General features: G+C 40.0%; 1 protein-coding gene across 2 annotated transcripts in view; it reads right to left on the bottom strand.

Moving 5' to 3' along the window:
- KIAA1549 overlaps positions 1-27,930 on the bottom strand; it is a gene marked incomplete at its 3' end in the record, with an annotated part of 152,234 nt that overhangs the window by 2,552 nt on the left and 121,752 nt on the right. For both annotated transcript variants that reach the window (XM_079710863.1, XM_079710862.1), the window contains exons 18-20: positions 17,600-17,646; positions 11,228-11,388; positions 6,468-6,613 (exon numbers count right to left, since the gene is read on the bottom strand). In XM_079710863.1, coding sequence (XP_079566989.1) covers positions 6,468-6,613; positions 11,228-11,388; positions 17,600-17,646 — 354 coding nt within the window. The remainder of the gene's footprint in view (positions 1-6,467; positions 6,614-11,227; positions 11,389-17,599; positions 17,647-27,930) is intronic.

Genomic DNA, 27,930 nt, shown 5'->3' on the forward strand with positions numbered 1-27,930 from the left:
CTCAAGTCCATCCTCGATGTCTACATCTTCATTCCTGCCCTGCGACTAGGTTCATCAGCTTCATTTTTTTTTGATTCTATATATGTGCGTTAGCATACAGTATTTGTTTTTCTCTTTTTGACATGCTTCACTCTGTATGACAGACTCTAGGGCCATCCACCTCACTACAAATAACTCAATTTCGTTTCTTTTTATGGCTGAGTAATATCCCATTGTATATATGTGCCACATCTTCTTTATCCATTCATCTGTTGATGGACACTTAGGTTGCTTCCATGTCCTGGCTATTGTAAATAGTGTCGCAATAAACACTGTGGTACATGTCTCTTTTTGAATTATGGTTTTCTCAGGGTATATGCCTAGTAGTGGGATTGCTGGGTCATATAGTAGTTCTATTTTTAGTTTTTTAAGGAACCTCCATACTGTTCTCCATAGTGGCTGTATCAATTTACATTCCCACCAACAATGCAAGTGGGTTCCCTTTTCTCCATACCCTCTCCAGCATTTATCGTTGGTAGATTTTTTGATGATGGCCATTCTGACTGGTGTGAAGTGATACTTCATTGCAGTTTTTTTTTTTTTTTTTTTTTTTTGTGGTACGCGGGCCTCTCACTGCTGCGGCCTCTCCCGTTGCGGAGCACAGGCTCCGGATGCGCAGGCTCAGCAGCCATGGCTCACGGGCCCAGCCGCTCCGCGGCATATGGGATCCTCCCAGACCGGGGCACGAACCCGTATCCCCTGCATCGGCAGGCGGACTCTCAACCACTGCGCCACCAGGGAGGCCCTCATTGCAGTTTTGATTTGCATTTCTCTAATGATTAGTGATGTTGAGCATCTTTTCACATGCCTCTTGGCCATCTGTATGTCTTCCTTGGTGAAATGTCTATTTAGGTCTTCCACCCATTTTTTAAATTGGATTGTTTGTATTTTGATATTGAGCTCCATGAACTATTTGTATATTTTGGAAATTAATCCTTGGTCTGTTGTTTCATTTGCAAATATTTTCTCCCATTCTGAGGGTTGTCTTTTCATCTTGTTTATGGTTTCCTTTGCTGTGCAAAAGTTTTTACGTTTAATTAAGTCTCATTTGTTTATTTCTGGGGTATTTTTTTGCGGTACACGGGCCTCTCACTGTTGTGGCCTCTCCCGTTGCGGAGCACAGGCTCCAGACGCGCAGGCTCAGCAGCCATGGCTCACGGGACCAGCCGCTCCACGGCATGTGGGATCTTCCCGGACCGGGGCACGAACCTGTGTCCCCTGCATCGGCAGGCAGACTCTCAACCACTGTGCCACCACGGAAGCCCCATTTCTGTTTTTATTTCCATTTCTCTAAGAGGTGGGTCAAAAAAGATCTTGCTGTGGTTTATGTCAAAGAGTGTTTTTACTATGTTTTCTTCTAAGAGTTTTATAGTGTCTGGTCTTACATTTAGGTCTTTAATCCATTTGGAGTTTATTTTTGTGTATGGTGTCAGGTGATGTTCTAATTTCATTCTTTTACATGTAGCTGTCCAGTTTTCCCAGCACCACTTATTGAAGAGGCTGTACTTTCTCCACTGTTATGTTCTTGCCTCCCTTGTCATAAATTAGGTGGCCATATGTGCATGGGTTTAACTCTGGGCATTCTATCCTGTACCGTTGATCTATATTTCTGTTTTTGTGCGAGTACCACACTGTCTTGATTACTGTATCTTTGTGGTATTGTTTGAAGTCAAGGAGCCTGATTTCTCCAACTCCATTTTTCTTTCTCAAGATTGCTTTGGCTACTCGGGGTCTTTTATGTTTCCATACAAATTGTCACATTTTTTGTTCTAATTCTGTGAAGAATGCCATTGGTAGTTTGATAGGGACTGAACTGAACCTGTAGATTGGTTTGGGTAGTATAGTCGTTTTCACAATATTAATTCTTCCAATGCAAGAACATGGTATATTTCTCCATCTGTTTATGTCGTTTTTGATTTCTTTCATCAGTGTTTTATAGTTTTATGAGTACAAGTCTTTCACCTCCTTAGGGAGGTTTATTCCTAGGTATTTTTTTTGTTGCGATGGTAAATGGGATTGTTTCCTTAATTTCTCTTTAGGATTTTTCATTGTTGGTGTATAGGAATGCCAGAGATTTCTATGCATTAATTTTGTATCCTGCAACCTTACCAAATTCATTGATTAGTTCTAGTAGTCTTCTGGTGGCATCTTTAGGATTTTCTATGTATAGTATCATGTCATCGGCAAATAGTGACAGTTTTACTTCTTCTTTTCCAATTTGTATTCCTTTTTCCTTCTCTGATGGCTGTGGCTAGGACTTCCAAAACTATGTTGAATAAGAGTGGCGAGAGTGGTCATCCTTATCTTGTTCCAGATCTTAGTGGAAATGCTTTCAGTTTTTCACCACTGAGTATGATGCTTGTTGTGGGTTTGTCGTATATGGCCTTTATTATGTTGAGGTAGGTTCCCTCTACACCCATTTTCTGGAGAGTTTTTTTTATCATAAATGAATTTTGAACTGAATTTTGTCAAAAGCTTTTTCTGCATCTATTGAGAGGATCATATGGTTTTTATTCCTTAATTTGTTAATGTGGTGTATCACATTGATTGATCTGCATATACTGAAGAATCCTTGCATCCCTGGGATAAATCCTACTTGATCATGGTGCAAGATCCTTTTAATGTGTTGTTGCATTCTGTTTGCTAGTATTTTGTTCAGGATTTTTGCATCTGTGTTCATCACTGATACTGGTCTATAATTTTTTTGTGTGATATCTTTTTCTGGTTTTGGTATCAGGGTGATGGTGGCTTCATAGGATGAATTTGGGAGTGTTTCTCCCTCTGCAATTTTTTGGAAGAGTTTGAGAAGGATCAGTGTTAGCTCTTCTCTAAACGTTTGATAGCATTTGCCTGTGAAGCCATCTGGTCCTGGACCTTTGTTTGTTGGAAGATTTTTAATTAGTTTCAATTTCATTATTTGTGATAGGTCTGTTTATATTTTCTAATTCTTCCTGGTTCAGTCTTGGAAAATTGTATCTTTCCAAGAATTTGTCCATTTCCTCATGGTTGTCCATTTTACTGGCTTATAGTTGTTTGTAGTAGTCTCTTATAATCCTTTGTATTTCTACAGTGTCAGTTGTGATTTCTCCTTTTTTGTTTCTAAGTTTATTGATTTGCGTCCTCTCCCTTTTTTCTTGATAAGTATCTTCTCAAAGAACCAGATTTTAGTTTTATTGATCTTTGCTGCTATTTTCTTTGTTTCTATTTATTTCTGCTCTGATTTTTATGATTCCTTTCCTTCTACTGACTTTGGGTTTTCTTTGTTCTTTCTCTAGTTGTTTTAAGTGTAGGGGTGGATTGTTTGAGATTTTTCTTGTTTCTTGAGGTGAGACTGAATTGCTATAAACTTCCCTCTTAGAACTGCTTTTGCTACATCCCATAGGTTTTAGGTCATCATGTTTTTGTTGTCATTTGTTTCTATGTATTTTTTTATTTCTTCTTTGATTTCTTCAGTGATCTCTTGGTTACTTAGTAGAGCACTGTTTAGCCTCCATGTATTTTGTGCTTTTTACAGATTTTTCCCTGTAATTGATTTCCAATCCCATAGCATTGTGGTCAGACAAGATGCCTGATATGATTTCAGTTTTCTTAAATTTTCCGATGCTTGATTTGTGACCCAAGGTGTGATCTATCCTGAGAATGTTCCATGTGCACTTGAGAAGAAAGTGTATTCTGCCACTCTGGGGTGGAATGTTCTATAAATATCAATTAAATCTATCTGGTCTATTGTGTCATTTAAAGCTTGTGTTTCCTTATTTTCTGTTTGGATGATCTGTCCATTGGTGTTAAGTGGAATGTTAAAGTCCCCTACTATTATTGTGCTACTGTTGGTTTCTCCTTTCATGGTTGTTAGCATTTGCCTTATGTATTGAGGTGCTCCTATATTGGGTGCATAAACATTTATAATTGTTATATCTTCTTCTTGGATTGATCCTACGATCATTATGTAGTGTCCTTCTCTGTCTTGTAATAGTCTTTATTTTAAAGTCTATTTTATCAGATACGAGTATTGTTACTCTAGCTTTCTTTTGATTTCCATTTGCATGGAATATCTTTTTCCATCCCTTCACCTTCAGTCTGTATGTGTCCCGAAGTCTGAAGTGGATGTCTTGTAGACAGCAAATATATAGGTCTTCTTTTTGTATCCATTCAGACCCACTTTATATGGGTCTTATTTTTGTATCTGTGTCTTTTGGTTGGGGCATTTAATCCATTTACTTTCAAGGTTATTATTGATATGTATATTCTTATTACCATTTTCTTGTTTTGGGTTTGGTTTTGTAGGTCCTTTTCTTGTGTTTCCCACCTAGAGAAGTTTCTTTAGCATCTGTTGTAAAGCTGGTTTGGTGGTGCTGAATTCTCTTAGCTTTTGCTTGTCTGAAAAGCTTTTGCTTCATCGAATCTGAATGAGATCCTTGCTGGGTAGAGTAATCTTGATTGTAGGTTTTTCTCTTTCATCACTTTAAGTATATCCTGCCACTCCCTTCTGGCCTGCATAGTTTCTGCTGAAAAATCAGCTGATAACCTTATGGGGGTTCCTTCATATGTTATTTTTTGTTTTTCCCTTGCTGCTTTTAATATTTTTTCTTTGAATTTAATTTTTGTTACTTTGATTAATATGTGTCTTGGTACGTTTTCCCTAGGGTTTATCCTGTATGGGACTCTGTGCTTCCTGGACTTGGGTGACTGACTGTTTCCTTCCCCATGTTAGGGAAGTTTTCGACCATAATCTCTTCAAATATTTTCTGGTGACCCTTTCTTTTTCTCTTCTTCTTCTGGGACCCCTATAATTCAAATCTTGGTGCATTTAGTGTTGTTCCAGAGGTCTCTGAGAATGTCTTCTTTCCATTCTTTTTTCCTTATTCTGCTCCTCAGCAGTTATTTCCACCATTTTGTCTTCCAGCTCACTTACCGTTCTTCTGCCTCAGTTATTCTGTTATGGATTCCTTCTAATGTATTTTTCATTTCAGTTATTGTGTTGCTCATCTGTTTGTTCGTTCTTTAGTTCTTCCAGATCTTTAACATTTCTTCTATTTTCTCAATCCGTGCCTCCATTCTATTTCCGAGATTCTGGATCATCTTTACTATCATTACTGTGAATTCTTTTTCAGGTAGATTGTCTATTTCCTCTTCATTTATTTGGTCTTGTAGGTTTTTACGTTGCTCCTTCATCTGTGACATATTTTTTTGCTGTCTTTTTTTTTTTTTTTTAATGAGTGGGATTGTGATCCTGTCTTACTGGTTGTTTAGCCTGAGCCTTCCAACACTGGAGTTTGTAGGCTATTGGGTAGAGCTGGGTCTTGGTGCTGAGATGAGGAACTCTGTGAGACCTCACTCCAATGAATATTCCCTGGGGTCTGAGGTTATTTGTTAGTCCAGTGGTTCTGACATGGAGCGCCCACCGCAGGAGCTTCGGCCCAGTCCCTGGCTCATAAACCAAGATCCCGCAAGCCACGTGGGGTGGCAAAAAAAAAAAAAAAGAGAGAGAGAACAATAACAAAGTAAAAATAAAATTAGACTAGGAAACTAACAGATATGTTAGAAAGAATATAAAAATAAAAATAGATGAATCATCAACCAGAAGGTACAATGGAACCACAATAGTAAAAAAGAGGAGGAGAGAGAAGAGAAAAAAAAAAAAGAAAGAAAAAATGGGGAAAAGGCCTTGGCTGTGGAGGGCAGGGCCTAAGCAAGGGCTTGGTTTGGGCAGTGGGCAGGGCCTATGCTGAGGACCCACAGGGCTGGAAAAGGCCCTGGGGGTTGTGGGGGGCAGGGCTTAGGCTCAAGGAACAAAAGGGGCCCAGGCGTGCCCCCCAACCCTGTTCTCAGAGGGCAGGGGACCTCACCTGGGATCCCAGCAGGCTCCCCATGCCCGAGTGGGCGGGGCAATCATCCTCCGCTCCTCTCCCGCACCTCCTAGAGGGCCCCTCCCGCCTGCCCCTCCTGATCTCCCCAGCCTCAGGGGCACCAATCCTGCCTGGCCTCCACTTCTCCTCCCCTCTCTGTCCCTCCACATCCTACCGGTTCACTTGGGGGTTCCTCCCGTCTCCTTGGACGTCAGGGTCCCCACCAGCAGCCAGCAGGTGCCCTAGTTGTGGGGAGATGCTAACTTGGTGTCTTCCCACACCACCATGTTGACTCCGCCCTCTTAAGTTATTTTTTAAAACTCACTACTTCAAGCCTAAAAGCTACCTCAAGAAAAATTATATAATTTCCCAAATTTCAATGCCAATACTCTCCCACTCTGGTCAGAGGGAATTTACCATCTAAAAACTGCAAGAAAAAAACACATTCAAGGGGGAAAAAAGTGAGGGGAGTTAAAACTTTATGTAGGTTTTAAAAAGAGATCCCCCGAGCAGAAGCAGCAGCAGGTACACTAAGTGATCATGTCTGAATTCTCAACAATGATCCCAACACAAGGTACTCACAGCCTCTCTCCGGCCGGCTTCATCCTCCCCGTACGAAGGCCAGCCTGGTCCCCCATACTGGCTGCCTCTGCCTGGTTGGATTTCCACTGGCTGAGCTCCAATTCTGCTGGCAATTCCCACCTGTGTCAGGTGCTGGATCTGGGAGCCTGGAGGAACACAATGAGTGGCCCAGTGAACACTGGTAGGGGGGTGAGGCTGCCCAGTAAGACACTTCGGTTCTGACCACAGCACGCCCTGGGGATATGAGCATTGCTCAAACGTGGCACCAATTCTACCTCCAGAGAAGACATTTCCTAAGAAAAACAGACCATGAGTTTCTGGGTTTGCAGGCTTTTACTTCCTTTCAATACACTGGCTAATAGTGATGTTCATATTTTCTCGGACAGACATCAAAGGACTGGGAATAAAGGGCATAACAGAGGGCCCTTCCATTCATTTCTGTAGCGGCTACAAATAAGGATGACCTTATCTATTAGGAGTGAAAGGTTTTGGAGCCACAAAGAAGCTGAAACCTGGTTCTTGCTTATGGCTTTGAGACTCACAAGGAGCTGAAAACACAATATGCTTTTGTTTCCTTAACAGGCAGAGTGTGAATTCAGAATGTTAAAGTACATTTTTGTTATACTCACATTGTTTTCATAACTTAGTCATATCATAATTAAAAATTTAACGCCACCCACACAGCCTTCTCATTGAGGTATACTGATAGCAAAGACAGATGACCTCTAGCACTCATTCTACACTCAGACTCGCTATGGCCTTGTGTGGCTGTGAAAACCAGGCTTTCAACAACATATTTTTCTCCCCCATCAACTTCGGCATACGGAAATATCTCTTTTCAACAGATGGAGGGAGGAAAAACAGATCTTTAAACACTGTGAAATAAAATACCAATTTCCAAATGCTCCTAGGATCATCTAATTCATCTGTGATGCTCAGACTGGTCCCACAAAGGTTGAGGGTTTTCACAGAGATAAGGGAGGCGGCCCCCTCTGTCTTCAAGTCTACTCCTACTCTAGTTGCCTAATTAACAGCCTCCGTTAATCAAATACATTTTTAAAAACGTACTCTGCAGGAGTGCTTGTCAGTTACTGAAGATTCATAACAGTATTAAAATTATTAGAACTATCAGTACTGTTTGCCCAACAGACATTGTTTGAGCAAATCTTGCAAAGAACAGAAATGCAGCACAGTGTTCCCCACCACTTATAAAGGTTCAGACAGCTGCACAGGGAGAAAAGCATACCTTTGTGTTGAAATTGTAACAGTAGTTGAGGTCATAGTTCAGACAGGATTCTGTATCTTGCTTTGTTCACTTAACGAGACAGCACAAGCTCCCCCATGATTCAAGTGGCCCATCACCCCGAGCAAGCCTGGGTTTGCATTGCCGCTCAGCCACTGACAAGTCCCATGACCTTGGACACCCAGTAATCACTCCAACTGAGCCTCAATGCCTCACTTTTCAAATGAAGTTAAAAAGTCTACCTCACAGTGTTATTTCAAGGATTAAAAGAGATAAAATAGGTCAAGTACCAAATGCATAGGAGGCAACCAGGAAATCTTAAATTCCCTTCTTCTGGCTCTATCTGAGCTCTTCATTTTAAATAGCTGTACAGTTTACAACTGATGCCCTTATAACTGGGTATTGAGGGAGCTCACAGTTGTTTGCTATTCTGAATAATGCTCCAATAAACATCTTTGTACATGTAGTTTTTCTCCAGTATTTTGCATTTCTTCAGTGAGGGGAGCCTATATTCCCAAATTTACCAAATCAAAGGCTCATGAAGTTACATTGCCAAGCTGCTTTCCAAAAGTTTAACGATTTACACCATCACCGGAAATAATAGTAATAATAATGGCAGCTAATATTTATTAAAATTTGTTATATGCCACGCACTATTTTAAGCACTTTACATTTGTTATCTTCTTCAATCATCAAATAACCATAAGAGGTAAGTACTAATGTTATCCCCATTGTACAGATAAAGAAACTGAATGCTAATTTTACCACATCATATTATTATAAAAACAATTTCATGATTGAAATGGTGGCTCATCATGGTTTTAATTTGCATTTCTTTAATCATTTTCAAAACTGGACATTTTTCATGTTTACTTTCATATGATATATACCCATTTCTTTTGTGCATTCCTTCTTTCTGTCCTTTGCCTGTTTATCTTTTGCAGTTTGCTCATTTATCAATTTATGAGCCATTCTCTATAATAAGACTACCTCTTGGTCATATCTGCTGTAAATCTTCCTAGGTACTACTTTCCTTTTGCTTTTGGTAATTTTTAGACATATACATATTTGATAATTTTACATAGTCAGAAAAGTAACTTTTCTAGTATATCTTAGTATTTTTTCCATTTCAAATTTTTACACAATTTAATCTCTTATGGCAAATTATTAGAAAATAACTTCTTCAAATATTTCATACATATAATTTCTATATTCCTCCAGATTAAAAATGAATATGTCTGAATATTCTGTTTGGTATGAGTGCTATACAACAAGGTTCAAATACAAAACAATTAATAAGGGAAACAAGACCCACTGCAAAGCACAGCACCTGCAAGGTATGGGAAATCATATAGGCTATCAGGATACATTCTTTGTTTTGCTGATTGACTGACAGACAATGCAAAATACAAGGAAAGACCACACTGGATAATTATCCATCAATTATCACAAATATGGAATTGGCCTAAACTAGTTACTTGATGACATTATAAAACTGTATATTCTCCAGAAAATGAGAAAATAAATTATTTAACATGTAATGGCTCCTCTTATTAAAGCATCAGCCTCCAAAAGGAAGGAAATGAACTAGGAAAATAAAAGATGGGCTCTGAGCCCTGGTAAGAAAATGCAGTACGACAGAATAATAATGAACTTTGAGGACTTTTTAGAGTAGCTGTACAAGAAACAGAAAGAAAAAAAAAAAAAAGAAAGAAATGGAAAGAGTTCGGGGAACACTGAGTGATATGCACAAATCAGTGTTCATAGTATCAACTATTCATGAGATGAAGTTGCATGACATGCAACAGTGATTTGTAATCTGGGGCACAAGACTGGGTCTCAGGCAACCTGGTGGAGGCTAACCAGCCAACTGCCTTGTCAGGATATCAGCTCAGCCATGCTCGGTGCTGTGTGTCAACGACCAGCAGTGTCTCTCATTATGGGTCTGGAAAGGGTCTCTTAGCTGGTCCACTTACGGTTCTGTTGGACTGATTAGGGAAATCAACTATGAGGTCTAGCAGTGTTTGAAAATTTGGGGATTTACAAAGATCTCAGAATGAATCCCTCATAAACGTCAAGCATCTACTGAACTTGATGAGGATTTGTTGTGGGTTCAACTATTATCACAAAATTCCCAGGAGACTCTGAGACAAATGTATTTTTTTCTTTTCTTCTCATTTTCTGAAAATAAATTTATTCCTAATCTGGATATAATTATTGAGGATACTCAATTCAGAAACCATTATACCTTTTCTGCTTTACCAAAATTCTAAGGGCTCTTCCTTTCCTCAAATCTCTACATGCATCTCAAAAACTGTCAAAAAAGACTGTTAAAATACTGGTATTTATAGCTTTTTTTCTAAAAAAGCAAAACTGAATATATGAAAAAATTTTAATCCCTAAATTTTAATTTTGGTCTGAAAAAAAATTCCCTGTATCTTTACACTGAATATACTAAATATTGTAGTTTTACAAGTAAACCACATTATGTGTAATATTTCTCAAACAACTAATTAAAATATATTTTAGAATCCTTTAAAAATAAAACATGTTTTCTCTCCGGCTTCAAGAGCTCCAGAAATTGGGCACTTTATGTTCTTTCAAGAACATAAACTGAGAACTTTTATTTCCTATGTGGAGATAATCTGGTATAGATTTTTATTTGAATTCCAACAGATAATTAAAGCAAACCCAAATACTATGAAAAGCACTGTGCAAAGACTTAAAAGTTTAGTAATGAATTAGAAGACAACTTCAGAAAATGTGACCTCTCACTGTTGAATTCCCAAGTAAAGGACTGCACTGGTTACTCACAAATGACACTAAGATTGTTCTTTTAATGATGACTTGAAAGAGGAGGTGGAAAAAAACCTAGAACAGTTCCATGTGGCCACCAGCTTCCCCAGGCCCTCCACTGCCGACTCTGCTCATGTGTGACAGCAGGGAAGGGACAGGCATAGAGGAATGGGAAAATGACAAGGACGTTTTAGAACGAGAAAAAGATGATTATTAATAAAGGTAGAAGGGAAAAAATGAGGGAGGTAAGGCTCAAGGAGAAAACAGTGGTTATACCCTCCCAGAAATGACCAAATAAAACACAAATCTCCCTCTGGTCACTTTCCATCAACTTTTAGGGTGCTTATTACAAACTGCAAAAGTGCCTTCTTTAAAATAAACGCTTGTTTTCGTGACATTGCAAGCACTCAGAAATACGTCTTTCAGTTCACTGTAAGACTTCAGAAATGTTTTCCCTGGAAGAGGTGTGGGTGTGAATTCCATGTGAAGGGACTGTTTTCGAGACACTTACTCAGGAATAAATCAGAGGCCATCAGTCCTGGGATCTCAGCCACTCTCTCCTTTCCTACCTCCCCAACCCTACATCTTTACCGGGATCCGAGAGCATGCGGCTCTTACTGGCGGAAGAGGCCAGTAACGGGATGCTGATACTCTGGGAAGTCGAAAATGATCTCTGCAGAAGTTAGCTAAAAAGAAATGCAAGTTAAATAGCCACATGTACCTGTGGTGCCCCCGACAGGCCGAGGCCGGGCCACCGATGGCACCTCCTCAGAGTAGATCCCTCGGGCAGCACACGAGGTGGCTTCAGACGAGGCCTGGGCCTGCTGGGGCTCAGCAGGCAGCAGCTCCGCAGACTGCAGCAAACTGGGGCCAAAACCTGGTCTGAAAACGAAGCGCACCCAAGCGTCAGAACCACACTTGCCTGACTCTGGCACTTTATTAGGTCCACCCTCAGCCCTTAAGGAAAAATAAGATCTATTTGTCTGTTGGCTTATTATCCATCTCCTCTCCCAGAACACAGGCTCCCTGAGGGCAGGGACTCTATTTGCTCACTGACAAATCTCCAGTGCTATGAAAAGTATATATACCATCCAGTATACATGCTGGAACACAGCTGATGCTTGTCCAATCTGCTGGATGACTGAAGAAGAAATGCTCTAGTTTACAGACCCAAAGAGGGTGTGGCTCAAGCTCCAGGGCCCGTTCACCTCCAGCGCCCAACTAAAGGGGTGGTTCTCAACCTTGGCTGCATGGTAGCGTTAACTGGGAAGCCCATGCTGCCCCCGAGACCTATGAAAACAGACTCTTTAGACGTGAGACCCAGACACTGGTAGTTTTTAAAGCTCCATTGATGATCCTGAGCTTCATCAAGGCTAAAAACCAGTGCTCTAAAGCAGTGGTTCTCAAACTATTTACTTCTAGGACCCGTTTGCACTCAAAAATGAGGACTCCCAAGAGCTTTTGTTTATGTGGATTGTATCTATAGATAGTTTTCATGTTCAAAATTAAAACTGAAAAAATTAAAAATTCATTTAAAAATAACAATACTAAACCTATTACATGTCAACGTTTTTCATAAAATTAACTATATTTTCCACTCCCCCCCAAAAAAATTAAATGAGAAGAATTCTACATTTAAAAAAAATGTCCTTGGGCTTCCCTGGTGGCGCAGTGGTTGAGAGTCCGCCTGCCGATGCAGGGGACACGGGTTCATGCCCCGGTCCGGGAAGATCCCACGTGCCGCGGAGCAGCTAGGCCCGTGAGCCATGGCCAATGAGCCTGTGCGTCCAGAGCCTGTGCTCTGCAACGGGAGAGGCCACAACAGTGAGAGACCCACATACCGCCAAAAAAAAAAAAAAAAAAAAAAAAAAAAAATGTCCTTGGGCTTCCCTGGTGGCGCAATGGTTGGGAGTCTGCCTACCGATGCAGGGGACACGGGTTCATGCCCCAGGCCGGGAGGATCCCACATGCCGTGGAGCAGCTGGGCCCATGAGCCATGGCCGCTAAGCCTGCGCGTCCGGAGCCTGTGCTCCGCAGTGGGAGAGGCCGCAGCAGTGAGAGGCCCGTGTACCACACACACACACACCAAAAAAAGTCCTTAAGAGAAGACATCTGGATTCTCATAAACTTTGTATTCAATCAGTTGCCATCAGTTATTTTAAGAAGAAAAGTTCATCTCACATAAATATGTAGTTGGGAAAAGGAGGAAGATTTTAACAGCCTTTCCAGATAATATTCAAATAGTATTTTGGTTAAATATTCTTCTTTGAAACCACATCAGAACTCAACAATATTTCCTTAAGGGTGAGTGGCAATACAGACCCTGAAACAGTATCAATGAACTTTTCATCTCTGTTACATTAAAACCACTGGTCTTTCTTGCACTTTGAATAGAACTATGCATGGTTTTATGACATTGGTCATTTGGAAAATATTGGTTCAATGAGTTATGCAGACTTTTATTTTATTGACACATTTTATTTTACAGTAACCCCAAATCACATTCATTAATATCACCACTGAGCTCATCAGAGAAGGCTTTAAGTACTAGAAAGCTGTCAATTGCACGGTGGCAGACAAGTTTCCAAAATTCTAATTTTCACCTGAAAGCTCAATTTTATTATTGGCAACAAATGCTGTCAGTTGTTTTCCTTGAAGTAACAGGTTCATTTTCGAGGTCAAACACCCAAGTCCGCTGGCTGTTTGTTCAAGCAAAAACATGGCACCAGTTAGTTCAATTCTCAACTCAAACAACTGAACAAGTGCTTTTCTTCAAAAGGCCATATTCAGCAGAAGTGCTTTACATGCATCTCTTCTTTTGTCACCCAGACTGTTAGAGACTCAAGGGTCTAGGTTTAATAAAATTAATTTTTACTACTTCATCAATGATATACTAACATAAAACTGGCATTTAAATAAAGCTGTGGGGCTTCCCTGGTGGCGCAGTGGTTGAGAGTCCGCCTGCCAATGCAGGGGACACGGGTTCGTGCCCCAGTCCGGGAAGATCCCACATGCCACGGAGCGGCTGGGCCCGTGAGCCATGGCCGCTGAGCCTGCGTGTCCGGAGCCTGTGCTCCGCAACAGAAGAGACCACAGCAGTGAGAGGCCCGCGTACCGCAAAAAAAAAAAAAAAAAAAAAAAAAAGCTGTGATTGCCCAGCAGTGAAGAACACTGGAGCGAGTCCTTCAACAGCTGGGTGCCACCGTCTGGATTCATGCTAAGGCACCACAGTTTCACCCACCATTGCTTTCGCACCTTGGTGCAAGGGTCAACAGAATGAGAGAAGTCAGATAACAATATTATTATAAAAATAGTTTTGACCTGACAGACCTCCCTGAAGGGTTCTCAAGGACCTTCTAGGGATCTAAGAATCTCACCCTGAGAACCACTCTTCTAAAGAAATTTAAGAATAAAAAAAAGATGATAATTTAATTACAGTTTCTTGCAAATGACAGTTAACTAGTAATTAATAGATTATACCTGTTCGATGAGAAAGTACACTAACTTGCCCTTATTCTATACTGTGATTTCTGGAGTACAGCTCATAAACTGAAACTCAGGCTACCTATATTAATCTCTTTTTTTTTTTTTTTGCGGTACGTGGGCCTCTCACTGTTGTGGCCTCTCCCATTGCGGAGCACAGGCTCCGGACGCGCAGGCTCAGCGGCCATGACTCACGGGCCTAGCTGCTCCGCGGCATGTGGGATCTTCCCGGACCGGGGCACAAACCCGTGTTCCCTGCATCGGCAGGCGGACTCTCAACCACTGCGCCACCAGGGAAGCCCTAATCTCTTTAAATAACTGCTGCTGTTTTAGATTGACCTCAGAAACAGATGTCTGACCTCTCTGGCCTTACATATCTAAGAGCTTAGCCAATGCACAATGCACACTCCTTCTTCCAGATCTGTAAACTGGAGCTCACCTAACCTAATCATAATCTCTGTACCATCCACCCAGGAACTAACTATCTCTTGTCCTTTACTTATTTCTGCTTTACCCAGTCAATTAGCACCCTCCTGCCTACATTTGCATCCTTTTAATCCTAAATTGTGTGCTCAGATAGTTCAGTGCACTCCAAATACTCTAGTATCTTTTATCTTGGGTGACCATAAAATTTATCATCCAAACCAGAACACTTTTGAGAGTGAAATTTATTAATAATTATGCTGAACAACAGCTGTAAATTAGGACTGAACTGGGCAAATCAGATCACCTGGTCCCCCTATCATTAGCTTCTGCCCAGGATCACCTAATCTCCACCTGTTCCCTTTACTTTGTTGCCTTTGGACCACAAAGCACTGCCTTGGTGGGGGAGGAGAGTTGGGGAAAAATAAGAGAAACCCTGCTGAAAATGAGGGCAAATAAAGAAAAAGTGGGTTTCCCTGGTGGCGCAGTGGTTAAGAACCCGCCTGCCAATGCAGGGGATACAGGTTTGAGCCCTGGTCCGGGAAGATCCCACATGCCACGGAGCAGCTAAGCCCGTGCGCCACAACTACTGAGCCTGTGCTCTAGAGTCCGCGAGCCACAACTACAGAGCCCGCGTGCCACAACTACTGAAGCCCGGGCACCTAGAGCTTGTGCTCCCCAACAAGAGAAGCCACCGCAGTGAGAAGCCGCACACCGCAACGAAGAGTAGCCCCCGCTCGCCACAACTAGAGAGAGCCCGCACACAGCAACAAAGACCCAATGCAACCAAAAATAAATAAATAATAAATAAATTTTTTAAAAAAGAAAAAGTAAGGAGGAAGCAGATAACATTCCTACTTCTGTGTGACTTCCGATCATTAAAGGGATAGTTGAATATGATTTCTGAGACTAACTGTTTATCTACAATTCCTTCATTGAAATAAATCAACTGTCTATTCACATGTGGGTCTGAATTACTAACCCTCTCTTCTGTTCTAATGGTCTATTTGTCTTGCTTTATAACAATACCACACTCTTAATTCCTTGACAGTAATTTATAACATTTAGAACAATCCTAGCATCTTATTCTTCTTTCTCAAAGTGTCTTGGCTGTTCTTGGCCCTTTGCATTTCCACATACATTTCAGAGTGAGTTTGTCAATTTCCATGTATTAAAAAACTCAACAAACTACTGGGATTGTGAATGGGACTGCAATAAATCTATAGATCACTTGGGGAGAATTGACATTTAAAAAATACTGAGCTGCACAATCCATGAATATCTTTCTTTAGAAGGCTTGAATATCTTCAGTTAGATTTATCCTGAGGTATTTTATATTTTTGAACGCTATTTTATATAGTATCTTTAAAATTTTTTATTTTCTGTAACTGCTCATAAACAGAACAGATTTTTGTATACCGGTCTTATAATGCTGTATACTGATCTTTGTAATCTTCGTATCCAGCTACCTTGTAATTTAACTATCTTGCTATTTAGCCATCTTGCTAAAGTCGCTTACTTCTAACAATTCATGTGTTGACATTTTAGTTTTTTCTGCTACAAAATTATATCATCTGTGAATAATAACAGTATTATTTCTCTCTTTGAATTCCTTAATCCTTTTGTTTGTTTTTCTTGCCTTATTATACTGGCTAGGACCCCACAGGGCAATGCCGAATAGAAGTAATGCAAGCAGGCATCTTTGTCTTGCTCTTGCTCTCAAGAGGAAAGCTTTTAACATTTCACCATTAAGCAATATTTGCCAAGATACCTTTTTATCAGATTACTATCAGTCTGCTTCTATCCTGAGTTTGCTAAGATTTTTACCATGTATGGATGTTGAACTTTATCAAATGTTGTATCTATTGAAATGAGAACATTTTCCTCCTTTATTCACTGCAAACTGGAGAATTACAATGATTTTTTAAAATTTTAAATTACTCTTGCACTGCTGGAAAAAAATCCAATTTGATTATGATATGATAGATATCCTATTGATTATATTGCTGGATATACTTGCTAATATATAGTTTCAAATTTTTGGCATCTATGTTCAGGAGTGTAACTGGCCCTTAATGTTTCCTTTCTTGAAATGTCCTTGTCCTTCCTGTCTTTGCTATGCTGGTCTCATAAAACGAGTTGAGGAGTGTTTTCTCTTTTTTCTGTTCTTTAGAAGAGTTTGTATGACATTGGTATCTTTTATTCCTTCAGTGTTTGGTAGAATTCCCTGTTGAAGCCACCTGGCCCTGAAGTTTCCTTTGTGGGAAGAATTTTAATAATGACTTCAATCTCAATAGTTATAGGACTATTCGGCTTTTCTCTTTCTAGGAATTTTTCAAAGAACTAACTTTCAGCTTTGTTGGTCTCTAGTATGGTATTTGTTTTCTACTTCCCTAGGTTTATTAGGTCTTTTTTAAACATTGAGACAGACACTTAGATTATTGATTTTCAGCCATTTTTCTTTTCAAATATATTTTGAGTCTTTCAAGGCATCAAAGTGCCCCAATAGGGCTTCCCTGGTGGCGCAGTGGCTGAGAGTCCGCCTGCCGATGCAGGGGACGTGGGTTCGTGCCCCGGTCTGGGAGGATCCCACATGCTGCGGAGCGGCTGGGCCCGTGAACCATGGCCGCTGAGCCTGCACGTCCGGAGCCTGTGCTCCGCAACGGGAGAGGCCACAACAGTGAGAGGCCCACATACTGCAAAAAAAAAAAAAAAAAAAAAAAAAAAGTGCCCCAATAACATGGCTTTAGATGTAACACACAACTTTTGATACGGTGCATTTTCAAGACTCCAAGCCTCATGAGTCTGTCAAAAGTTTTGCTCAGCTTCTCAGTCACCTCCTCTGGAATCAGCAGGTATCCATGGGAGAAAGGCAGGGCTCATCTCTCTGAATTTGCTGGATCTTGGCCCCATACTGCTTCACCGCCCTGTTAGCCACCTGGTTTTTTGTTTTTATTTTTAAAACTTGTCTAGCTTTTCCAGTTATCATCAGCAAATTATCTAGTCTGTCACTATTGGAAGCAGGACTTAAAGTCCAACTTTTTTCCTCCTCTTCTGGTTAGATCAAGATAACACACAACTCAAGAGTTTTTCATCTGCTCACATTAGCTAAGAGAAACAAATTTGCAAAATTTAAGAAACAGCATATGTGAGAAAGTTCTGATACATTTTCTCCTAAAAACCTTACCTTGGTAATGGGCCTGATGGGGGAGCCATTCCATAGTCTTCATATCTCTGGAAGAAATTCAAAAGAAGATGAAGATTAACATTCAATACTTATTATAAAGTGACAACAGCAAACTTACAAACTTAGATTTGCAGGATCAACTTCCAAGAGAATTATTTTCTCATAAAAAGTTAGCATGCTATCAGGGCATTCTGCCATCAAGTAATGCTAGAAGTTTCAGTTTGGGGAACTGGGCTAATAAACACACAACTAGTTTCTAGACCTTTCTTTCTTTTGTGAAAATATTAATAACAGACAGGGTTTCTGCACCTGCTCTTCTCTGTAGGCTTATCCTCTACAAACCTGTATCTTCTGCTAAAAAGGTGGGGCTTAAATGGCCACATTTAGTACAAATGACTCTATCAACATGGGCCACAATGGTCACCAGATCTAGTGGGTGCCCAATGCAATTCAAATACACTCAAGAAACTAAACAATGCAAATGCTGTACCATGTTGTAGAATGCTATAAAAAGAGAAAGAATATAAAGAGAACCATAAATTAGACCCTAAAAGGTGAAGTGAACACCTTCAGTTTCTGACAGTTTTCTAGTACCAAGGAGGCCCAGCCAATACTCCCTGCTCTTAAATTCCATAAGGTGTCCATGTATCCTTCAATCAACTATTTTTACTTGAACTAACTTGCACTAACCAAGTGCTCTTTGACTGAAACAAGATGGCACCAGAATTTTTGTTTGATTTTTTTGGCTGTGTTGGGTCTTCGTTGTTGTGCGCAGGCTTTCTCTAGTTGGGGCGAGCGGGGGCTACTCTTCGTTGTGGTGCTCGGACTTCTCATTGTGGTGGCTTCTCTTGCTGCAGAGCACAGGCTCTAGGCATGCAGGCTTCAGTAGTTGTAGCAAATGGGCTCAGTAGTTGCGGCACGTGGGCCCTAGGGCACACAGGCTTCAGCAGTTGTGGCGTGTGGGCTCAGTAGTTGTGGCTCTTGGGCTCTAGAGAGCAGGCTCAGTAGTTGCAGCGCCCGGGCTTAGTTGCTCCGTGGCATGTGGGATCTTCCCCAACCAGGGATCGAACCCCTGTCCCCTGCATCGACAGGCAGATTCTTAACCACTGTGCCACCAAGGAAGTCTCCCAGATTTAAAGAAACCTAGACCTATGTTGCAATCCTCATGAAATCAACATATCTTAACCCTAGCATACATGGGACTCGGATTTTAACACTTCTTTTCAACAACTATGAATCATTATTTTGGAATCAGGTATTTTAGCAGGACAGTAACTCTGGACAGCATCCATCCAACTCCAGTCAGTTTAAACCAACAGGTTGTCCAGGATCAGGAGCTCCAAGTTAAGTTAGTAAGTCAGCCTTGCTTCTGGACCTGCTCTAATATTAGATCTTTATTTTTCTAAGCTGCCATTTACTGAATTATTATTTTGTTATACACTGTATGAACACTAACTGAGGCCCATAGCAACCCAAAAAAGTGCTCACTATCTCTGTTTACAGATGAAACCAACACACAAGGAAGTTAAACAATTTCCTAACTTATCTTTCTGACATGCGTTTAACCACTGGGCTGCACCACCCATAATTCCTAAAACCAGACTTTCCCTCTTGAATAAATCACTACTTTGCGGGGTCTGGGGGGGAGTAGGAGTTTTGGAGTCAGACACACTGACCAAACTACTCCACTTCCCTTGGTATATTTCCTTAGGCCAAGAAGTACAGAACAATCTCTGTACCTCACAGAGTTCTGAAGGGATTATTAGACATGAAACTGCGCTCAAATTACTTCACCTCTGGCCCTCACTGCTTCCCTTCCCTTGGCAAAGGGAGAGAGATTAGAACCCTGTAGAGTTCCTCAACTGAGGTAAAAAAACCAAAGGGGATTATGGAAGAAGAGAGAAATAGGACGAAAAGGAGTGTCAATTTCTTTTCCAAATAATTAAACAGAAATCTGAGACTGGATAAAGATTATTTACACAGTGGCCCTTGTGCTTTCAGCACAGTTTGGACTTTTTAAACATAGTCACATGCAAAATAAAACCAAAAACAAGAATCAAGGCTTAATAGTTTACCTATCAGGATTTCAAAAGATCTAATAAGTGATAAACTAAAAGAAAAACAATGCAAAGTAGCTATCTACTCTTTAACTGTTTTATTATTATAGTGCTAGGCATTTCCAATCTATTGTAGTCAGAAAAAGGATACTATTTTTCTAGAGACTACATGCCCCCAGTGGAAAGGTTTTAAAAAAAAATCACAGACAGATGGCAGGCATTTCCTTTAAGTGGGACGTGTAAAAAAGTTTGGAGGACAAAAGAGAACTTTAAGGTTTCAATCAGCTAGGCGAATAAAAATCCCATTTTAATGCATCCTTTCTTTCTGTACAGTATAAAACAAGCCAACAGAGCAAGAAAGGCAAGTGGTGAGTGGAGTCTGGAGGGGCTGAGGTAAAGCAACCAGACAGTAAGGTCTGCTCGTAAAATATCTTAGCTCAGGTATTCACACCTGCTACTTAGAGGACAACTCCACGGAGGTTAACTTTACTCAGGAAAGCAGAAATACCTATTAAGTGGCCTGACTCACCAACGTATAACTAATATCTTTATGCTGGCAAAAAAGAAATAAAAATGTCATCAGATGGTAAATAAAGGTTCATGGGGTAACTGAAGGCACCGTGAAATCCACATTCCTGTGGTTTTTCACCGTAGTCAGCAGGAGCAAATAAAAGGTGATCAGGTTCCTCCTGCCAACAAACGGTAACTTTACAACCAATTTATAAACACGTTGAAGTTACATTAGATATGCCCAAATACAACCAATGATTCTGATTTTCCACTAGATTAAGTTGCTACCACTCCCATCAAAATATGAAGGGTAACACCAAAAGTTCACATCAAAACCACTCAATAAGAGTATTTATAAAAATCTTGCCATGGGTCTGCGTTCTTGGTTAAGATGGAGGAGTAAGGCATTATCACTGAATCGTTAATCTGCAACACGCATGAACAATGAGGAAAGAATTAAAATAGTAATACAAATCTGTCAAAAATTACTATTCCACTTGATCAGCAGAAACCAAACAAGTAAATAAATGGGTAAAATATGCCACAAACTGAGAAAAGCAGTGGCCAAGGGGGGAAAGAAAGATTCTGGCAGCACAATGTGGCCCCTAACTTAATAAGAATAGCCATTCCTCTTTTTAACTTCAAAGATGTGGTAATAAAACAACAAAATGGGAGACCACAGAACTATGGAAATAATGTGAGGACCAAAATAATGCCAGTATGAATTTAAGAAATCAACTAATGGGGACAGATACGGTTTAAAAGCAAATCAATGCCACAGAGAAAAGGCCCAAGATAACCATAATTGAAGGCAGAGAAAAAAGAACAAAGTAGCTAAAGCAACTAGAGATAAATGATAGATACAGAAAGGAGACAAAGATGAGCCAACATAAAATAATTGGTAACTTCAGCTCCAATAAATAGAACACAGTAAGACAATTATTTCAGAAATAAAAGAAAGTTTCCCTGAGGTGAACGAAAGAATTGAATCCAAAGATAAAATGGACGTTGGTTATTAAGGGCGGAAAATGATTCAGAAAAACTGGTTGAATGCCAAGAACTATTTACGCTTCCTAGCGGATATGACATATACATCTTCTATCAGAAAGGGAGAAATTAAGATGGCCACAAATTTCTGCGCTGAACAATTCAAGGAGCAAAGAGAAGCAACACGTAGATGCCAGTAGCGAACAAGTTCAGGTCGGGAAGTGAGATGAGAGCTCTCCTTTTGGAAAAACGCGACTAATCAAAAAGCTCCTGGAAGGTCTCCCTCTTCACTCCAAGTCCTCCTGTCACCCATAGGATGCATCTACTGTGTTAGCCTCTCAGCTTCTTGGTCTGCTCAACACCAATAAACGGCATTTTACTTGTCAGCCACCACTCTGACATCCTACTATCAAGACCACAGGCAGGGAGATGATTAGGACATCTTCCAATAATCTTGGTGAGAGATGATGATGGCTCCAACCAGTGTAATGCAGTGGGTAGATTTGAGAGGAAGAATCTACAAAGCTCCAGCATGTTTAATTGCCCACTACTTTCCCTTTCAGTGTATCGTCTGTCATCACTTCAAATGCACCCTCTGATCTGCACATCTCTTCCCAATTGTCCTTTCATCACATATGCCTGATAAAGCCCCAGCTCCAGATCAGTCCAACTGCCTGTTTTCTCCTTGTCTACACCTGGGTATCTGAATGCTGATAAACAAAACTACAGAACTTTAATTTATGCCACTATAATTTCACGATCGTCAGTCTGAATAGCGGCCTCAATGCTAAGTAATTACTCCCACGTCCCTAATCTGTTTTCTCTCATTCTCCACAATAAGTGTTTCAAGTTTCTACTCTCCCTCAACCCTGCCTTGCCACACTTGTCTCATTCTCAACAGATGACTCTGCTTTCTCTACTATGAGAATAGAAACCATGAGATGGGTGGTCCTGCAATGTACTGCCACCCAACTACAAACCTGATTGTACCTGCACCCAATTCTTTCTCCCTCCCATCAAACTGGAAGAAATATATCCCTTCATTTCTAAAGATAATTCCTCCACCAGTACTCTGGATCCCCTTTCCTGTATCAGCAAGCTCTCCTCCTACACTGGCTCAGTGCCATCAGCAATTAAACATGCTGAAGCCATGTTGACTCTTCCTCTCTTGCACTGTGACAAACCACTCTCCAGTGTAAAATGAGAGCAATCTTTCCAAAAGGCACACCTAATGATGTCTCTAGCCTGCTCAAAACCCTTCAGTATCCAGGCACTACCCTCAGGATGAGGTCTAGGCTCCTAACCTCTCCGCTTCTTCCTTTCCCTCTCCTCCCTCACATCTCACCACTTTTACTTCCCACTTCCTATTAGTTCCCCAGAACTAATTTCAAGGGTTGACTGCAACCCTGCTACCAATTACTGAAAGAGGAGTGTTGAAATCTCTGACCAGAGTTGTAGATTTGCTTATACATGCATGCAGTTCTGTCAGTTTTTGCTTCACATATTTTGAAGCTCTATTACTAGGTACATAAACATTTAAGATTTTTATGACTTCTTTTTTGTTTTGTTTTAAAAGATCCATTTATTCTAAAATTCTTTTTATTTATACTTTTTATTTATTTATTTATTTTTTGCGGTATGCGGGCCTCTCACTGTTGTGGCCTCTCCCGTTGCGGAGCATAGGCTCTGGACGCGCAGGCTCAGCAGCCATGGCTCACGGGCCCAGCCGCTCCGCGGCATGTGGGATCTTCCCAGACCGGGGCACGAACCCGTGTCCCCTGCATCGGCAGGCGGACTCTCAACCACTGCACCACCAGGGAAGCCCTATTTATACTTTTTAAAAAACATCTTTATTGGAGTATAATTACTTTACAATGTTGTGTTAGTTTCTGCTGTATAACAAAGTGAATCAGCTATATGTATACATATATCCCCATATCCCCTCCCTCTTGCATCTCCCTCCCACCCTCCCTATCCCACCCCTCTAGGTGGTCACAAAGCACCGAGCTGATCTCCCTGTGCTATGCGGCTGCTTCCCACTAGCTATCACTTTTACGTTTGGTAGTGTATATATGTCCATGTTACTCTCTCACTTCGTCCCAGCTTACCCTTCCCCCTCCCCGTGTCCTCAAGTCCATTCTCTATGTCTGCATGTTTATTCCTGTCCTGCCCCTAGGTTCATCACAACCTTTTTTTTTTTTAATTCTATATATATATGTGTGTTAGCATACAGTATTTGGTTTTCTCTTTCTGACTTACTTCACTCTGTATGACAGGCTCTAGGTCCATCCACCTCACTACAAATAACTCAATTTTGTTTCTTTTTATGGCTGAGTAATATTCCATTATATATGTGCCACATCTTCTTTATCCATTCATCTGTCGATGGACACTTAGGTTGCTTCCATGTCCTGGCTATTGTAAATAGTGCTGCAATGAACATTGTGGTACATGTCTCTTTTTGAATTATGGTTTTCTCAGGGTATATGCCCAGTAGTGGGATTGCTGGGTCATATGGTAGTTCTCTTTTTAGTTTTTTAAGGAACCTCCATACTGTTCTCCATGGTGGCTGTATCAATTTACATTCCCACCAACAGTGCAAGAGGGGTCCCCTTTTCTCCACACCCTCTCCAGCATTTACTGTTTGTAGATTTTTTGATGATGGCCATTCTGACCGGTGTGAGGTGATACCTCATTGTAGTTTTGATTTGCATTTCTCTAATAATTAGTGATGTTGAGCATCCTTTCATGTGTTTGTTGGCAATCTGTATGTCTTCTTTGGAGAAATGTCTATTTAGGTCTTCCACCCATTTTTGGATTGGGTTTATTTTTTTGATAATGAGCTGCTTGTATATTTTGGAGAGTAATCCTTTGTCAGTTGCAAATATTTTCTCCCATTCTGAGGGTTGTCTTTTCGAAGATTTTTATGATTTCTTGATGAATTGGTCACTTTATTATTATGAAATAATCCTCTTTATCCTTGTTAATATTCTTTACTATGAGAACTATTTTGGCTAATATTAGTATAGCCACTCCAGGTTTTGTGATTAGCGTTAGCAATGGTATATCCTTCTTCATACTTTTAACCTACTTGTGCCTTTATATTTAATGTGGGTGTCTTGTAAGCAGCGGATAAGTGGATCTTGCTTTTTATCCAGTCTGACAATCTCTGCCCTTTAATAGGGATATTAAACTATTCACATTTAATATGATTACCGACAGGTCTGGATTTAAATCTACCATCTTGGTATCTGCTTTCTATTTGTCCCATCTGTTCCTTGTTCCCCTTTTCCTCTTTTTCCACCTTCTTTTGGACTACCTTTTTATTATTTCATTTTTACTCCTTTGTTGGCTTATTAGCTACAATTATTATTATTATTTTTTTAGTGGTTGCTTTAGGGTATATGTTATATATTTTTCACTTATCACAGTCTACGTTCAAGTGCTATTATTCCACTTTGTGCATGGTATAAGAACATTAAAACAGTCCCCTTCTACTTCTCCCCATTTGGTCTGGGTGCTATAGTTTTCATACATTTTACTTCTACCCCACAATACTTTGTTACTACTTTGCTTTAAACAGTCAATTACCTTTTTAAAAGATTTAAATAATGAAGAAAAAAGTTTCCTATAATTATCCACATATTTACATTTCTAGTGCTTTTCATTCATTTATGAAGGTCCAGATCTTTATCTGGTATCATTTTACTTCTGCCTAAAGGACTTTCTGTAACATTTCTTGTAAAGCAGGTCTGCCAGTGATGCATTCTTTCAGCTTTTTTGTGTCTGAAAAAGTTTTTATTTCACCTTAGTTTTTGAAAGAGGTCTTCACTGGATATAGAATTCTAGGTTGACAGTTTTTGCTTTCAGTTCTTTAAATATTTGTTCCACTGTTTTCTGGACAATGAGAATTCTGCTGTCATCCTTACTTTTGTTCCACTGTATGTTATCTGCCCTTTTTCTCTGGATAATTTAAAGATCTTTATCACTTATTTTAAGCAATTTCTTATTTTTGGTATAGTTTTCCTCATATTTCTTGTGCATATGGTTCATCAAATTTTGTGGATCTGCAGATTTACAGTTTCAATCAAATTCAGAAAAAATTATTCCTTTATTTTTTTCTGACACCCTCTCTGCTCCTTCAAGAACTCCAATTACATGTATATTAGTCTACTTAAAGTTGTCCCACAGCTCATTAATGAGCTATTCATCTTTTAGTCTAATATTTACTCTCTTTGTTTCATGTTGGATAGTTTTTATTACTATGCATTCAAGCTTACTCATCTTTTGTTCTGCAAATCTAATCTGCCATTTATCCCATCCAGTACATATTTTTCATCTCAGACATTATAGTTTTCATTTCAAAATTTGATTTGTATCCTTTAATATTTTCAATGCTTCTAATTAATATGTTTACTCTTTCCTCTAGTTTCTTGAACATACAGAGCTCCATTATAATTCTTTTAATATCTTTGTCTACTAATGCTACCATCTATGCCATTTTCTTGCTTCTCTGCTTGTCTGGTTAGTTTGACTGGATGCCAGACTTTGATTATTAAGTTGACCTTGTTGGATACTGTATATTTTTGGTTTTCTTTATAAATATTCTTGAGCTTTGTTCAGGTTCAGGTCTTACTTTTTTCTGTGTTAGGTAGAATGAGAGCAGCTCTGAGTACTCTAATCGATGCTCCATGAATTATGAGGTCTTTCACACTCGTACAAAAGAAACTGTATTAGTCATCTCAGGCTGCCATAACAAAATATCACAGATTGGGTGGCTTAAACAACAGAAATTTACTTTTTCACAGTTCTGGAGGCTGGAAAATCCACAATCAAGTTTCCAGCAGGGTTCAGTTGTTGGTGAGAGTTCTCTTCCTGGTTTGTGGACAGCTGCCTTCTTGTGTCCTCACATGGTGGAGAGAGAGCTCTGGCGTCTCTTGCTCTTCTTCTAAGGGCATCAGTTCTATCAGATCAGGGTTCCAACCTTATGACCTCATTTAACCTTAATTTCCTCCTTCAGGACTCTATCTCCAATATATTCGCATGGGGGTTTAGGCTTCAACATACAAATTTGGGGGGAATACAATTCAGTCCACAGCAGGAACATATTCCCACGCTTATGTGAGCTCTGAGGATTGTTCCCGCTAATCTTCTGGGGTAGCTCTGTACTTAAAACTGGTCAGTACTCAAATGAAGATTCCATGCAGCTCTCTGGAATTATCTCTCTGTGCATCTCTCTGCTTTCCTGCACTGTCTACTGTGAACTCTAGCTGCCTTTTCCTCCCCAGACTCTCAACTCTGTTTTCTCAACTCAGGGAGACCACTGAGCTCTGCCTGGGGTCTTCCGCCCTGCACCATAGCTAGAAGCTCTCTCAAGACTAGAAACTCTCTCAAGATAGTTGGTGTGACTGTAGGGTTCTACTCATCTCTAACATCCAATGTTGTGAAAACCCATATATTTTGTTCCGTTATTTTAGTTGTTTCTGGAGAGAAGGTAAATCTAGATCCTTTCCTCCATCTTGTCCAGAAGAGGGAGTTTGTACCAGTCACTTTCACTTCTGTGTCTCTGATAGCTTCCCCACTACCTGAAATATTCTTTAATTGATAACCACTAATTACCCTCAGACTTCCACTTAGATTTCATTTTGTCTATAAAATCCTTCCCAAGCACTTTTAGTCAAGTGCTCCCCCCACGTACTTCCCTCTTGCCATGACACCTGCCACACTGTGCTGTACTAAGTTACTGCTTCAATTGTCCACATACCCGCACTGGGTCTAAGAGCTGGAGTTGTGCATCATGCACCTCTGTATCCCGAGCACCCAGAACATGGCAGGTGCTCCATAAATATATTTGAATGAATAAACAAATGAGAGAAGCTTAAACAGATAGCAGCTATAGCCAAATTCATTTTATCACCGAGTTTTGTTCTGTATCATCCATATCCTTAAAGATTATAAACTACCAGTTACAATTATATACAGACTGTAATTATGAAGTAGTTTAATATTTACTGTTGAAACAATCTATATTTTTATATTTAAAACAACAATGACTAGATTGAATATTTGTCCCCTGTATGGTAGCCATTATCTATACCTCAGGCCCACCACGCCTTGAAGGAAACAATCTATTGAGAAGAGCATACTTTCAAAATTCATACCAATTTCAGAGATGAAAATTCTTTTAACATATATTTATTATCACCCAATTTAACCTTAATATGGTTAACAAAATTAGAGGAACCCTGTATAAACACTCCTTGAAGAAGAAATTTAAATTGTAATCTATTAACATCTTTCCAGAGTCAAATGTTTCAGTCTGATCGTTTAATCTGAAATTAGCAAAAAATAATATTTAATGCTACATTTGAGTTCTACTTCTTCTCCGTGACTTGAGAAGGTACATTTGAAAGGTCTGACTGAATATGAAAAAAATAAAGGATCACAAAGACAGATGAAACACTGAAATGTCAACTCCCAAGATGGAAATCTGGTATTTGAAAATGATTGTGCTCGGCTACTTGTGGACTAGCTGCCTACACTCCCAGACCCTCACCTCTTCAGTCCCAGGTGGCCTACACAAAAAAACTTAATGATTCTAGTACATTCTTAACTGTACCTCTTATGGAGACATCAATGAGAATATATTTTGACACATACTCCACCTATATTTCATGATAATGAAGGGAACTCAGGAAGATACCTCCACAAAACAACTGAGTTGCACAAAAGAATGCTTTCAACACTGAGAATTAACCTAGAAGATAATAAAAACTA

This window comes from Hyperoodon ampullatus (assembly GCF_949752795.1).
Source record: "Hyperoodon ampullatus genome assembly, chromosome: 9".
In the NCBI taxonomy this organism is placed as follows: Eukaryota; Metazoa; Chordata; class Mammalia; order Artiodactyla; family Ziphiidae; genus Hyperoodon; species Hyperoodon ampullatus.